The sequence below is a fragment of the Phasianus colchicus genome, chromosome 9 (genome assembly GCF_987193195.1).
Source record: "Phasianus colchicus chromosome 9, bPhaCol1.hap1.1, whole genome shotgun sequence".
Taxonomy (NCBI): Eukaryota; Metazoa; Chordata; class Aves; order Galliformes; family Phasianidae; genus Phasianus; species Phasianus colchicus.
The window spans coordinates 16,682,926-16,699,276 of record NC_143444.1 but is presented as its reverse complement, the minus strand read 5'-3'; the positions used below and the strand labels follow the sequence as shown (position 1 = coordinate 16,699,276).

The 16,351-nt window shown below is 40.6% G+C and overlaps 1 protein-coding gene across 8 annotated transcripts in view; it reads right to left on the bottom strand.

Annotated features, from left to right (window-relative positions):
* The window catches only part of EVI5 (ecotropic viral integration site 5), an 89,870-nt gene that overhangs the window by 51,504 nt on the left and 22,015 nt on the right, over window positions 1–16,351 (bottom strand). For 5 of the 8 annotated variants that reach the window (XM_031614818.2, XM_090146338.1, XM_031614819.2 and 2 more), the window contains exons 1-6: window positions 16,225–16,299; window positions 8,814–9,043; window positions 5,382–5,571; window positions 2,232–2,456; window positions 1,181–1,255; window positions 480–605 (exon numbers count right to left, since the gene is read on the bottom strand). In XM_031614818.2, the coding sequence (XP_031470678.1) occupies window positions 480–605; window positions 1,181–1,255; window positions 2,232–2,456; window positions 5,382–5,571; window positions 8,814–9,043; window positions 16,225–16,275 (897 nt within the window). In that variant the 5' untranslated portion in view covers window positions 16,276–16,299. Of the gene's footprint in view, window positions 1–479; window positions 606–1,180; window positions 1,256–2,231; window positions 2,457–5,381; window positions 5,572–8,813; window positions 9,044–14,975; window positions 15,120–15,234; window positions 15,364–16,224; window positions 16,300–16,351 lie in introns of those variants that run through there. The other 3 variants (XM_031614821.2, XM_090146341.1, XM_090146345.1) reach the window with 3 other exon arrangements.

Genomic DNA, 16,351 nt, shown 5'->3' with positions numbered 1-16,351 from the left:
CCACAGCCAGCAGTTACGTAACACACAACTAGAAGAAATATCACTTGATACGGGATATGAAAGTTTATCATTATGAAGAACCAAGCAGCAGACATGGCAGTATAATCTGTAGTATTTCTACACTGCACGGCAGTAATTTAACATTTCCATATCACAAAATTAAGCCTACTTGTTCCTGTCAGCCTAACTTTTCTTCTACTTTAGAAAAAAAATCAGCTATAAATTGAGTACAAAGACATTTCAGTCAAAGTTCTCAGTGCAAGCTTTACAATTCATAGGCACGAAGTACAGCAACAAGTCCTCATGACATTGTCAAAGGTTAAAAAGTACATCGTACAGACACAGACTTTCTCCTGCAGTCTTGAAATCAGCTATTGCCAGATAACAGTCTATTATCAACAGACAAGCCTGCTCTTGAACTGCAATTTCCAATTTCACTATCCTCAGTTACTGAAAAGTTTGACAGATTTTGTATATACCTGTATCATGCACTCAAACTGGTACATACAAAGGCCCAGTTCAGCCATGCTTGGTTTGAAGAGTTCTCGTAGTCTGTAATCTTGCATTAATTTAACAAACACACAAAACGCTTCTTCTTCTGGCATCTATATCAAAAATAAAACAACAGAAACAAAAACTCAGGAAAAGCATAAGGACAGAATGAATGTTTGGGAAGATTTAGTGTTTTGCTTTTTCTCTGTAACTGATGATTGCTATTGTAGTTTTCTTTGTATATGCTGGGTCCTATCAAGTGACTGCTAAACTGAAATGGAGGCCTGAAAACTTCTTATATTATAACCTGGTTTATAAAACTGAATAGTAATACAAAGACACCTTTTAAAATATGACACTTGTGAACTGAGAGGTTTAGTGTAATAGATTTGGAATGACTAATCAATAGCTGAAATAACATGTCCTCGAGTAACTTGCAAGACTGCGATCCCACCTTAGCTTTAAGAAACAAATGCATTCTCTCACTCAGAAAGTTAGTAGCTTCTTGACAAAAGACAGAAACAGAATACTCTCATTTGATTTGCAGAATAAAAGACAGCCCTTCACTATTACATTTTAACAAACAGCAATTAAGAATCGCCACAAAATTCCTTCCAAACCATTGTGACACATTATGCAATCTAGCAGGGATTTTCAAGGTTCATATATTTCTTAATACAGTGTTTACCTGCATAAGTAGTAATCCAACAATAAAAGCACTTCCTTGACAGTATCCAACTTCACGATCCACCAAAGAATAAGCCTACAAAATAACATTTGTAAGACTCCAAACTATTAAATCCTCATTGCTAATAAAAATATATCTTAGCCCATGCTGTTATTTCGATAACAACTTTGTCTTGCTCTTTCAAATCCACAGCAAACAGACACTCCCTACAAAAAATGTGATCAGATATTTAGTTGCTACCTGCAGCTACACAGAGACATGAACTTCGCTCTCTGTTGGCCTTCAGTGCACTAACACACACTTAAAAAGGCTTGCAGTTCACAGGAATTTGCCAGGTCTTAAAAGATAAGGAGGTTTCCATACCAAATGCACAGGATTACTACATCTACAGAAGATCTGACAAAAGAAACAGTCTTTTTCAGAACAATTCAGAGCAGTAGTTTTATTTACAGGTGGTTTCCACACATTCTGCATGTTTCCATGTGTATTTTAGAATTGGAAGTTACTATGATTTAGAAAAGTGCTGACTTCTCTGTTGAAGCTACATATACATATGTTGAAGCTATGTTGAAGCTTACAAATATAAGCTCTAGTAGAATGGGGGCAATACAGTGACATTTTATGGCAATCTCATTTTGTGCTTGTGCACTAACATCTGCATATTAGCTCGCACCTACCATTTTCTTCTACCACGCACAGGCTCACCAACACTTGAAAATGGAATGCTTGTTTTGATTTACTCTGTTGTCATCTGTCAGTATTGTTTATTTCATGGCACACTTTTCTCCATTATGCTATCAGCAGTTACTACGTGAAACTGTTTTAATGCAAGTTTAGTAAGCAAACGTTTTAAATCTCTTATAAAATCATATTAAATAGGAATACAAGATTTGAAAGCTACCTTTGAAATGTAATTTGGAAAGCAGAGTAAGTTTAAAAAAACAGGACACGTGAAACTGACACAACACATTCAGAATGTAAATTATTTTCTAAACCTTTGTGCTTGCTTACCCTCATTAATGTGTTTTCAAGAACAGAAATGCTGACTTACCTTCATTACATTAAATAAAACCTCCTGCCCAAGGCTGTCTTTCTCTTTAAAGAAATCATGCTCTGGATACGTTCTAGCAATGTCCCTTCTTATTAGTTTCTCACAAGGAGATGTCATTTTCAGAAGCTCTGAATACTGATCCTTTATTGGCATGCTTTGAGCACTACACAGAAGCTGCCAAACAATTGCTCTGAAATGATGAGGTATCCCTTTTCGAACAAGTTCCTAAAGCACAAAGAGGGACACAAAATCATTAATATTTCCTGAAAATAATACATTATGTCACAAACCAGTTATGAAGTTCATAAGGTGTAAGCCTCAACTGCAGTCTGATAGATAAGTGGCAGGTAATAAAAATTAATGATTTTTAATTAGCTAATTTAGACAATTAAAATAGTTTTTGTTTTGCTTTAAAGTAAATAACCGTGAAAAAAGCTGAATATTAAGAAAACATTTTTAACAAGAACTTCTCTGGGCCAAAGAGTAATAGTAATTTTTAATATTTCACAAAACGTTATTTAAGAAAGTAATCTTAATTATATTTCTAGTTTAAGATATAAGAAATTATTGCTTAAGAATAACTTTCAAGACAAATAAATGGCAAAAAAATTGAAAAATAAATGGAGCACAGACAGCCAGAAAAAAGTGCACAAGATTTCTATCAGAAGTCATTTGACACACACTTCACAAAAATGTCTAATTTCTCTCTTGTGCCAGTATTTCAGTTTTCTTTCATTTAAAGGAAGTATTTAAATGTGATTTCTGACACCAGACCAAGAATACATTGTTTACATCAACTGAGCTTGCTTCATTTACTTGAAACCCCCTGGAGAGAAAAAAATAAAAATCAGCTAGTTATTATACAACTCAAACCTTCTCAGATCTATTTATCACATTCCAAGTATGTTACCTGTCTTTTCAGAACAGACAAGTAGAAAAAAGCTTTGTTGCTTAACCTGAAAAACTGAAGGGAAAGTATGAGTCAAAGTTAATAGGTTTAGTAGTACTTTCTGCAACTAGAATCTGCCTACAAGACTGTCAATTCAAGACAACAGTGTTCCTTTGTCATTGGCAGGTTTTTTTTGTTTGTGGTGACTTTTTTTGAAGCCTTATGAACTACTATCAAATACTGTCTCCTGCAGGTCAGTTTATTTTATTTTGCTGATATTTACTCTGAGGTCAGAACCATCTTCTATTCTATTCCTATTTGTCCAAGTACCTATCCTACTACTCCAAATATTAATATTTTTATACTAATATTAACTAATCTTTTGAACTTGGTAACATCCATAGACACTCTTGTTTCAAATTATTTGTTAAGCCTGAACTCTACCGCAGGAGTTTTGCAGTACTATCTGTAGCTTTCCAATATACTAAAGATCACCAGCTTTTTCCAGAACCTTTCTGGTAATGTCACTGCAACTATTTGTTCAGATATGACAGTGACATTAAGTTATTTCTCAAAGGATGTCCAACTCCAAACCAACAAGCCTAAGACAGCTTTCTGCATTTATCTCTAGCTATTACATCAACAACGCACTATCAGATTGCAGTTCAGTCACTTAAGGCCTCAAAAAGTCTAAAAGCATAAACAAATCATTAGTTAGTTTCTTGCATTAAGTTATCATGCGCTTGCTTGACCAAAATAACAAGGTTTAATTCCACCAACACTCTTAGAGGAATAGCAGGAAAACACACCTAAGTATCACTAAAGTTATATTATCTTACACAGTATCGGAACTTGCGTCATCTTTCAGGATCTCTTCAGAAACAGGAAGAGTTCCAGAGAGGATCAAGGCACATGGATAGATCATATCACATATCATACAAGGAAAGCACATACAGCCATGACTAACACTTCAAAAACTTGCCAAGTATCTAGTAACTTAAGGCTAGCTTTCATAGTCAATATGAAATGAAATTTAGGCTGCTAAAATCATAACTATTGGCACAACCAACAACAAAGTATGGATGTTCAAGCATTCCAAAGTTTAGCTTGATTTTGGCAAACAAGCAAAAAAAAAATCCACACACCTGAGAATTATTTCACCACTGAAAAACTCACTAAAAGTACACTTAATCGACTAACTTTCAATAAATGTTTATTCTCCAAACAATTCTTGAGCAGCATGACACTTGATTTACAAAGCCCACATGCAAGCAGTTCAGAAAGTGAATTCTATCCAATCTGATCTAGATATTACCAATCTGCTTCTCCTTGCCAGGTTCACGGGTCTTTTTTTTCACAGCTTTTTGGGAACACCTTTCCAGAAACTGTTTTCCCTATGCAAACATAGAGCCTTGAATTCATTTTCATCCCTTGTTTCCGCTCTCAGGTCATGTTCTCTCCCCACAACTGCTTCACATAAAAGACACTTGCTTTAGCCCATTGTTCTGCCTTCCCACAACCTATTCACACACATGAACTTCGAACTATTCAAAAGACCTTGAAATTTGTATTCTGCACATAAAACTACAGACTAAAGCCAATAAAGAACCAAAACAGAATAGGCTACCCACGAATAAAAATCCTACATTTCCAGTACTTTCTACCTCTGAAACACAAATGTTAAATGCCCTAAATACTTTTTAATTTAAATATAAATTATTGTTGAATTCTGTTCCTGCACATGCCCACAACTTAGACTGGACATATACAGGCCAAAATTTCTCTAATCTTCTAAAACAGTTTAGAAACTGTTTTCTTCCACTTGATGTTATCCCAGGGGTCAGCAAACTTGGCCTGAACAATTGAACTTAATTTGTATCAGATCCTCATACGATATAATGATCTGCTCCTCTAATAAGAATGCTTTTAAACAGACTGTTCAGAGGGGGAAAAAAAGATACCACAGCATCCAGCTGCAATATGATCCTAAGCAGGTAACTCCATTTTGAAAACATCAATTACGTGATTAAAGGGAATCTCTCATAATCAGACAGAAAGCTTTGGTATATTCATGATATGCAGCTGGTTTTCAATAAGACATTTGCTAGACAAAACTGAAGTATAATAACAGTTACATAAGAAGCACTAAGGCTTCAGGATTGAAATAGATACAGTTAGAAGCTTCTCTTACTTGCTTATCTTAAAAATTGAGCCAAAAAGCTATCACATTACAAATCCAGCCTACAAATGTGTCCAACTACCTTAACTTGCTTTTCTTTCTTTTTCCGTACATCTTCCCATTCATTCACAATTCTCCCCCACAGGATCCATGAGTCTTCTTCAAGATGGCTGAGATTGCTAGAAGCTGATGAACTAGATACAAGAGAAGATCCACTATTTCTTCTTGACCCATTTACTGATCGCAAGGATTTGCTATCTGTTTCTAGGAGCCTGCAAAGAAACCACGCACAGACACACAAAAACAAGAAGAAACTACATGTTCTTAACATGCTATTGCCACACTATTGTTTTTGTTTTGGTTTTTTTTTTTTTTTTTTTTTTTACAAATTTGTGCTTCCAGCATCATTGCAAAGAACAAGCATAGAGTTCCATCGGTGGAGTTTTTCCAACATCCATCTGTAATAAATTTAAATAGAACTGTTCAATGTTACCATTTATAATCACTCAAGTATTTCTGCAGCCGGAATAGCAGATTACACTGCAGCCTTTTAAGGAACATATAAAAAGTGTCACATTATGCATAAATAACAGAATGTAGATTTTAATCAGCGTCTTACAACCTCCTGAACAAGATCTTAATAAAGTTGGAGAAAGCACAGAAGCATCACAAATCAAACTTCTTCCACACATTTACCAACTGGAGATTAAAAGCTGAACACAGATGGTCAGCAGGTTTCGAGGTATAAATACCAGCAAGAGGGTTTGACCTTACTAGCAACACACACACACAAAAAAATCAAGGGCTTTCTTGCATTGAGTTGACAAAGAGAACACAAACAAACAAGTTAAACATTCTCAACAATCATTCTGAATGTCAATGGTACTGGAAAAGACAGTAATTTTAAAGGAAAGTCAAAAATCTCCCCATTAACACAATACACATTGATAAGTTAAATACAGACATATAATAATGTAAGTTACAGTTCTGTAATGCCTGAATTATGCTGACAACTGTTCAATGTGTTGCTTTTATAATGGATGAGAAAAAACCTCAGTCCTAACAAATGGGAATTGGGCAACAAAAGCTAATGGATGGATAAAGCCCAGCACTTGGATATGAGCACTGGGATTATCAGGTAGAGAGACTTATACAAACATTTCATGAAGTAGAGAGATCTGGATCAGTAATTTTTCATGCACTTGCACAAAATCTAAAAGCCTGGCAACATTTTAGCAAGCTTGTTTTAAGTACTTATTAGATCATAACCCTTTTACACAAGTCTCAGGATACCTGCAGTTTAAGCTCCCAGCTAAGAGATACTTCTATTAGCTTTCCCAGTGCCCAGCTTTCACCTAAGGTTTCTAAACATTAAAAAACAAAATACCAATGCATAATGAAAACTTAACTCAAAATTCCTTCTATCAGTGTGAGTCAGTGTCAAAAGAGCAAAGTAATTACTGATGAAAAACAAGCACAGAAAAAATACCACAATTATAAAAACATATTGATTATAAAAGGCTCTGACTGGTTAATTACCAAAGCTCTTTTTATATAAGTTTCACTAGATTTCAGTAGGTTAACCTTACCTGGATAAATTCATTGTCCTTGGATTTGAAAATGGGAAGTTCTTTACAAAGTAAGTAGTACGCAAGTTCCGCGTGGTTCAACAACTGATTTCCTTCACCTAAAACTTTATAAATGATTTACTAATGCCAAACAGTTACAACAGGACTCTGGACTGAGCTACCTCATTATTTTGAGGAGACTTCCAGTAGAACTGGATTACAGAATGTTTAATACATTCACAGCCTGACATAGTTTGAGTTTTTTCAGTTCCTAGCCTGTTTAAATAATTCACATTGTTCTTGTTCATGTTCAAGTCAAGAACATAAATTAAACCTTTACAACTACCCAGCACCAGCTATTGTACGCTAAACACAGGGAACAATTCCTTCTCACTGTGTTAAAATGCAGATTCAAACTTCCAAAACTACAGTGCACTCTCCATGATAAGAGTACCACATTTTAATTTACTTCAAGTATTGGGTCTCACAAGGAAAGTACATCTGGTGTGAGATATCTGATAGGACAACCTCTAATTACAATTCATATACAAAACTAAATGCGAGAATGAACAACAAATCTGTCTTAAAAAAATTAATCAAATGAAAACAGGTAAGTTAATCTAAATTGTACTAAATCAAGAATGCAAACCTGAAGAAGAAAACCTAACAAGCCCAAGCTCACGTGCTTTGAAAAAGCAAACTAACTTAACTGCAGGGCTTAATATAACTACTCTAGATGAACAAATCTTACGCCCTAACAAAGATAAGCAGTCCAAAGAACAGATTACAGTTTTTCAAATAAAAATGAGACCCTTGGTCATAAACAGAACTGAAAGCTTCAGATTAAATGCAAATTAGCTTTCTTAAAAGCACTCCATTTACCTCCTTTTCTTCTTTCGATAAATTTTAAATGGCTACTAGCACAGCAAAAATCACAACACACCTTCAAATGAAAGATAATCCTATAAACCATAAGGAAAAGAGCATAACGTGGTTAAAAGCTGACCTCCATTCTCAGACATGAACTAGACAGCTACAATTTCCTCGTAAGTTACTTTACTATCAGGCTGCAGAATCAGAACATTGAGAGAAGACATGCCAGGAGACAGTTGGTTTTACTACCTCTTACGGGAGTGTATAAAAAAATTCAGGACAAACAGGAATGACTGATTAAGGATTTCTCCTTCATGAAATTAAGTCATTGCATACCTGTCACTATTAGCATAACTGCAGCACGCATCTATTATTCCTTGCAAATAAAAGATGCTTGAACACTGCTCTATCTGTAAGAATACGCCTCCAGCCATAACACTGAAGAAACTGCAAAGCCTCCTTTATTAGCTGTACCTGTATGAAATGACCCGAGCTGCAGACTAAATTACAGAATATAAACTGAAGAACTCTGCTCAAACTCTTAAACTAAATAGCAGAATAGCAGCTTCTACTTTTCTAGTATTTCCAACAGAAAATCCTGTTCCATGTACATCATCATAGCTAAAAGGGTAACACACTAAAAGGCTACATGTGAGCAGGTTATACCGTGAAAATCAAGAAGGAAAACAAAGGAATTCTGAGGTAGTTCACATTTCAAAAAGCCTATAAAAATACCATTTTTATCTAAGAATGTGAGGAAATTACACAGAGGTCTCATTCCTATGATATTCCATTTCAGTTGGGATACTGAATATCATGTGACTTCAATGTAAATTTCTAGAATAAGCAGCAGTTACAAGCACTTCTTTAAAACCAGAAAGCTAACTCTTTTGAACGTTCTACAAAAACAGATTCTTCAAGAATATACACCTCTAGAACATTAATTCTTAACCTTAAAATTAAGGCATTGCACCATGAACAGCAACCTACTTTAACAGTCTCAATGTTGAAGCTACAATAAACCAATTCAATCTTATTACTATAGTCTGTAGATCGAGAAGTTTTGCATTTACCTGTTCTGCTCCTCAAGTTTAGCCAGTAATTCTAGGTCGTCTGGACTCAGCTGTGCCGGCGAGGATGGTGATAATGCAGGTGTAGACAGAGTGGTAGAGGAGGATGTAGTGTGTAAGGAGGCAGATGGACTTGCCACCTGACTGGCCATCTGACTGACGGTGTGCGATACAGTGTTCTTCACCCATGAGAGAGTAGAGCTCAGCTTGCCTGCAACCTTGTCTGTCGCCACCTGTGACAACAAGAAGAGGCTGCAACAGTTGTGTGTAGTTTTTTTCATCTTTTCAGTCAACCTGCTTCCACTGAACAGGGAAAAGATACAATATGCATAAACTGACATTGGGATTGTTTATTTCCACAGAAGACCCAAAACTGTCAGAAGCAATACAAGCTGTATAGAAATTCAGTATTACAGAAGAAATAACATACAACTATATTGCTAATACACAAGAAAGATACAGAGGAATTTGTTCAACACAACTGGTTTCTGCAATACAGAAACACCACAGGTCAGATCAAACTTCCCACTACAGAAAAAAAATCCACTACTTTTTAAAACATATTGAGAAGATAACAACAGCACAGGACATGCAGAAAGATAGATAAGGAAGCAGTCAACTACTTCATAACTGATAGAGAAGCAGCAGGAATATATCAGCGTAAATCCTAAGCTCCCCTGATTTCTGTTTGCATATAACAGAAATCCTCTACAGTGTGAGGCAGAGGAACAGGTGCACCACAATTCTGATTTACACCAAAGTAAAGGATTCATTAGCATCTGCCAGCACATAGAAAAAAGTTAAGTTCTGTACGCTTAATATTGTCTCTGAAAAGCATAATGGGTTTTGCTAGAAATACTCAGATGCAGGGTTACAAACCACAAGTGTGAACAGTAAGGCCCTGTAATGCCATGTGATAGAACACAGCAGTAACAGGGGGGTGCAAAGCTCCACCCCTCCCAGTCACTCAGGTGCATTGCATGCAGCTGAGCTCCTCTGGGTTGGCCCTGCCTTCCACCAGGTGCTCAACCACTGTTTCAAGCTGTGACTTAACATTTCTGCTACAGACCCCCCAAAAAAGCATCTGAAACGTTCCAGTTGGTTCCTGCACCACTTAGGCTTTCCTATGCAACTCCTTCTGTCCTTTCTAGTATTACAATACTAAAAAAAAAAAAAAATTTTAAAGCTCACTTGGAGATTCACTTTCAAAACTGGTGTTTCAACACCACTTTTTATAACAAAAGAAGATAAGGTACATAGTTCAGACTCAAATTTAATATAGTCATTAATATTTCAGTCTATTGCTATTGAAGCGCAAATTATTCATGTTTCATTTTAAGGAACAGATTTATGATACAGACAACACATGCATGTCACTTGGTGAGAGGACTGAGTATTTTCTCAAAGGTTTTTTACTGCTTCAAACATGACAAGCAACACAACTACTCCAGAAATAAACATTGGCAGAAACAGGAACAATCTTAAGAATACAGCAAACAACTGCCAGAAGTCACACTTCTGTTTTGAGCAGATATCCACATATAAATATTAGAAAAGCATTGTTTTAGAGTTGCACACTGTGACAGAAGCAGGGAGAAGTAAGGAGATACAAATGGATTATATACTACAAAGCAAAGTAATTAAGATGACTTAAGGTGAGAAAGTAAATTCAAGCTGAGTACCACTTACACAAGACTCACACTCTGAGTTCAGGGATCTGAAGGGGATGGGAAGGTAGGAAAAAAACCCTAAAATTTACTTAGCAGCAGAGCACAGGGCATTAAAAAAATCACGTAAAAGTCTGTAGGAATAGATTAGGTGAAGAATACTAAGAGAAGGTACAGTAAAGAAAACAAGACAGCAGTTAAATCAGCATTTTTCAGATGCTGAATTTCAAGTTAAATTTGAAAAGCAGAAAAGATAATCCACTACACCTGGGATGCACACCAAATCTAGAGGACTGTTCAGATGACCAAAACATTACTGATCATCATTATTTCTGCATGAGCAAAACCACAGACTCAATCAACTCTGAGAACACATTTGCTTCCCCAAAGAGGTCTCCCTTAAGAGCCCACCAATTAATCACACTTCAAACACAAACTGAGCTCTCAGCCCGCACCAAGGAACCCCCCAAACCACTTGGCTGGAGTAGATTTTTGAGCACAGCATGCAGGTTCTCGTTCATTGCTGGTTAAAACACACAGCTAACAGTGGCAACTGTGTTGAAAAATAGCGTCACTGTGCCACTGCAGTTTCCATGGAAACAAACAGGAGGCATTACTTTCAGAGCAACCTATATACACACTTCTGCAGACACTGAGTTTGACCAATACTCTGCATTCCCCTGAAAGAAACATGTATTAAAGCTATGGGTGTCTCAATTATCAGAAATGCTGTTTCAACTATTGTTGCTGTACGACAAAGTAAAAATAACTGCAAGCCTTAACAAATACTAACATTTTTATGTCTGCTACATATATCTCATGTGTTCTCTACCCTTTCTGCTCTTCCTAAGGAAACAGAAGTAATTCTCATACTACTCCGTATATAAAGAGGAAGTCTAACACAACTATGGTTGAAGTTATATACACAGTTTTCAAGCAAGCTGTACAGCATTCCACAAACCCAGATCCCTGCTTGCTTCAAGAAGTTAGTAACGTTCTAATACCTGAATAACAAACTGAACCGACTGAGCAAAGGACATACAGAAGCAGCAGCTGGTGAATCAGGCTGTTTTTGTGCCTCCTGACAAGCTAAAATCCTACTTTAGGACTCGAACATGGTTCCACTACAGGCTGCATCTGCATCTTCTATACTCCCAGTTCTTTCACTCAATTCAGATCAAGACTGAGAAGAGTGCTGGTTTGCTCACATATTCTTGATTTTTCTCATATTATCACCTACCAATAGTCAGAAATACCACTGCTAGAGCTCACCAGCTTTCACCTCAATCACCAACTTCCCAAGTCTTTTCAGTAGGACAAGTCCACTAATAAATGGAAAAAACTGCAAGAAAGGTCAACAAAGCAAAGATCATCCTTAGTGCCAGTGAGACAAAAAAACATTATATAAAACTCCCAAGTCTATATGGTGATTGGTATGTACTTTATTACAGAATTTTAACTTGCAGCCATCATTTTGTCTTTAAAAATATCTAGCAATTCTTTGCCCAAATGTCTAAGAAATACTTGCTAAAGCTGGAGCAGAACCCTGAAAGTTCCACCACTAATATGTTCCAAGACAAAATAAAAATTAAAATAACATTAGGAAACACAACTGCTTTGCTCAATGAATTTTAGCTCTGCTGTTTCAGAGGAAATTAAGTTGGAAATTCTTTCACTATGTCTGAAAGTAGTTTTTTACTCGTCTGCCATTCAAACTATATCTAAGTCAAGCACGTCAGAGATGTAAAGCTAAGTTCTTACATACATCACTTTACACAGTGGAAAAAAGCACTTTCCACATGTTTAGTTGTGACTAGCTACTAGTTTTTGATGCCCATTTTAAATGACATACAGTAGTTTTTCCTCTCATAAAGGTAACAGTAAGCTCTTCCCATAACATCTTGCTAGTTACAAGTGCACTGCCAAATTCTGACTAGCAACCCACTAGTAAAAGACAAGCTCCATCTGACAGTCTGAAGAAACCATATTTAAAAAACAAAAACAACCCACACCAGCATTAATGCAGTGTATGATACTGGTGAATCAGAGACCTGTGTCATCGCAATATTAATATTTTCTAAAATTAAAAAAATATATATCAAGAATGCTTTATGATGTCATCAAGCAGGCATTTAATACTATACTACAGAGACAGACAAAATTTGCTCAGACAAAAAATAACACTCGATAGCAGCTTTTGGCTGTTTCCCAAGTTAGGAAGGAATACAAGCAGATTAAGTGTCCACAGTTGCTCTCTAAGCCAACATCTTCGTTTTAGTCCAAATGCCCAACCCCGGTACTGCACTTCAACCCCAAATACACAGTAACTGCCTCAACCCAACTTGGAAGTGTTAGTTTTACAGAAAACTAGCAAGCAAAGTTGACAGTTAATACAGCCTGTAGTAACAGCCACTGCAGTCTCTCTCAACATGACCAAAAGGAACTCATGTTCCTCACCACTCAAATCAGAACAGATATTTCCTATGCTCTTCCCAAAACACTCCTTCCCAGCTAACTCAATAGTTTCCAGAGTTCTTAGGCTGTTAAACAAGTTAACAGCAATCAAGGATAAGTCAGACTTCACTAAATCGCTTCTGCCTCTACCTTGTGGGCATGCAGCTTTTGCTAAGCGTGTATGTAAACAACAGGAATACCTCCCTGCTGAACGTGAGCTGAGCAAAGCTAAGTCCCCCTCCATTATGACTAAGCCACCCTCCCAGATGCCAACCCCCAGTTATCCCAACCACCACTTGCAGCAGAAGGACAAGACACTCTTTAACCAAAGGCAGATGACTACAATGAAGACAGTATTCCCCATTTAAATTAACCAAAAATTTACCAACAGACGATGTTGGTTTTCACAAGGTAAATAAGACATAGGGCTTTAATTCAGCACGCCATCTTAGAACACCATCACATAGTTAAAACCTCAGAGGATTTATTTAACAGATCAAAATTATAAACTTATGTACTGACAGTTTGCTTTTATATTTAAAAACATATTTTAATTATTAAAAAAATTGGGAAAAATACTGAATTCAGAGTATAAAATAGAGGTAAGGAAAAAAGTTGTTTGAGCAAAGAACCACCATGTTTTCTTTTTTCCTTTTACATGACTGTTTATGAGAACACTGAATTAGCAAGATAGAGCCCTGCTTTTTCAAAATCCACTGAGAAGGGACTTCGCTTCCCCCTTTTTTCATTTTTCAAATACTTCTCCCTCAGCCTTATCCAAAGAAGCAGCTGACACTAACTACTTAAGCACTTCACTTTCCCCCACCCCTTCTCCTGCCAACTTTGAAAAGCTTCTCCCACCTCCTCCTCTTCATAAACTCCATTTCACCTATTCCATCACCATTCACCAGCCATCTCCTGCTTACTTTCTCAAAACCCATCGGACAAGCCTACAGAAGGCAATGAAAAAAAAAAAAACACAAAGAATCCAAAACACTGACCTCTGGCTCAGGAAGTGCCTGAGCCTCAGACTGCTCAGAGATCTGAGGAGGAAGCAGATTCTTGTTTTTAGTTGTTCTTCTGCAAACATCTGCTACTCTCAGAGGCACTATTGGGCTGGATGGACCTCAGGGATACTCACCACAGCTGTCCTCATCCCAGCTTAATCAAATTCAGGCAATGCTGATTCATAATAGCTAATGTTTTCCTCCTGATTGTGTCCCCCTTTCATAATCCTCTATTTCCTCTCCTAACCTTACTTGAAATTACGCTTAGCTATCTCAAAATATTCTTAAATATTGACACCTGTATGTAAGTTCAGAGCTGCATAACCATAGAGGCTAGAAGGGAGAATAAATACATGCATTTAAGCAAAATATTCGCCCAGAATCCAATTACCTTATCTTTTAGCCACCAAAAGAATAAAAAAAAAATGTTGGGGGGGAAAAGAGTTTTCTGACAAATGCTTTCAGAGATAAGTAAAACACACTAAATGCTGCCAGATCCTCTCTGTACAGATGTGACTCCTTCCTACACCTCCTGTAGGCCACCTGTTACGAAAAACTGACCCAAGACAATATGAGAATGTTTTAAAATTTGCTGTTTATTTCGGCTCATACTGACAATTCCAAACACCATGCCAACCTCACACAAATTGCTCTCTGATCAGCAACACAGGAAACGAGCAGGAATTCCGCATGACTACAAAACACCTCTGGATACCGAAGTTGAAATGAACCCTAAATAGCCACCACACCAACATCGACTTCTCGCCCTTATTACACAACCGAGTCGGTGCAGATGCAGCACGAGGTGTCACTAAGACAGACCTCTGAAGGACCCTTTGAAAACTCCTCACCAACCACGCACCCGAACGCTCCTGCTTAACAATACCTCCGTAAAAACGTGACCGAGAAAAATCTCCCTTCACAGATAAACCCCCACGAGCGCACCGCAGACCAAAGGCGAGCGCTCCTCCTTCTCACCACCCAGCGCCGCCGGCCCCGCGCAGTCACGCTTTCCCCACTCGCACCGCAGCGCCCACCTTCCCGCCCGGCCGCGCCGAGGCACACGGACCCCGCAGCCCCCGGTCCGGCCGCCCTTCGCAGCGCGCACCCCGCGGCGGAGAGAACCCGACGCCAAGCGGCTCGGGCCGCCGGGGACCGGGAGCGGCGCCGCCCGACCCGACTCTCCGGGATGGGCGCCGCGGCCGGGCCGCCGCACCCCGCCTAGGCCCCGTCGCGCCCCGCCCCCGGCCCCCGCCCCGGCCCCTCAGCGGCGGGGGCGCCCCGCCCGCGCCTCACCTTGGAAGCGTCGCCCGCGGCGGAGAGGTGCGAGCATCGGCGTGCCCCGGAGCCCGCCGCCGACCTCCGCCGAGCCGCCTCCCGCCCCCCCTCCGGCCCGCCTCCCCGCCGTCCCCGTCGTCCCCGGCAGCCGGGCCACGTCCCTGCCAGCGCCGCGCAGGCGCACTCGGCGCGCAGCCGCCGCGACGGGCAGCCCCGCGCCCCCGCAGCGCCGGGCCCGGCCCGCCGGGGCCTCTTTCTCGCGCCGCCGCGGGCACGGGCGCGGCCGGCGCCGGGCTCCCCGCGCGTGGCCGCCGATGACGGGCCGCGCTACTTTCGGCGGCCGGGAGCCGCCCCCGTTCGTTCGCCGCGAAGCCGGGTGGCGGCCGGGTCCGCCGAGCCCTCCCCTCGGCTCCGCGCCACCCCGTCACCGCGGCGGCAAAACGCGACGCGGCCCGGCCCTCCCCTCGGCCCGGCTCTTCCCGCCGCCGGCTCCCGCGTGCCGCCCGCCACACGACGCGCCGCCTCCGTCTCGGCGCTCCGCGCCCGCTCCGTCTCGGTGCCTCCCGGTGCCGATGTAGCGCCCGCCCGGCAGCCGCCACGGTGCCGCCCGCACCGCGGTGACGCTCCCGGCGACCCTGCGGAGCCCGGGGCAGCTCCGGCGCGAGCTCGCCTGCCGCCGCGCTCCCACAGAGAGGCGCGAGCAGCTCCGGGCTGAAGTCGGAGTCCTTGTTTGACAGAACTCCCCTCAAAGCTTAAAACACGGAGCCGCAGAACGCTACCAGCAGACGCGCGGCTACTCCGTGGGACGCGGCTATTCGGGCCCGGGCGGGCAGCGGGTTTCCGAGGGCGCAGCCGCAGGCCCCGCGCCCCGAGCTCACCAGAGCACCGCGCCGCAAACAGCGCGGACTGAGAAACCGCGCTCAGAGAACGCACGCGTACGCTCCTCCTGCTGCTACAAGTCACCTGCAAGAATTACGTCAGCACAACGTCAAAAATCGGAGCTTTTACCTCAGCGAGTCCGGAGCCCTTCCGAACCGCAGCCATGGCTCCGGCCGGCATCGCGGGCGGGAGTGCGAGGCCTCGAATTTGTGAGGGCGGGGCGGGGCGGGGCGTGGGAGCTCGGCGGCCTCCCAGA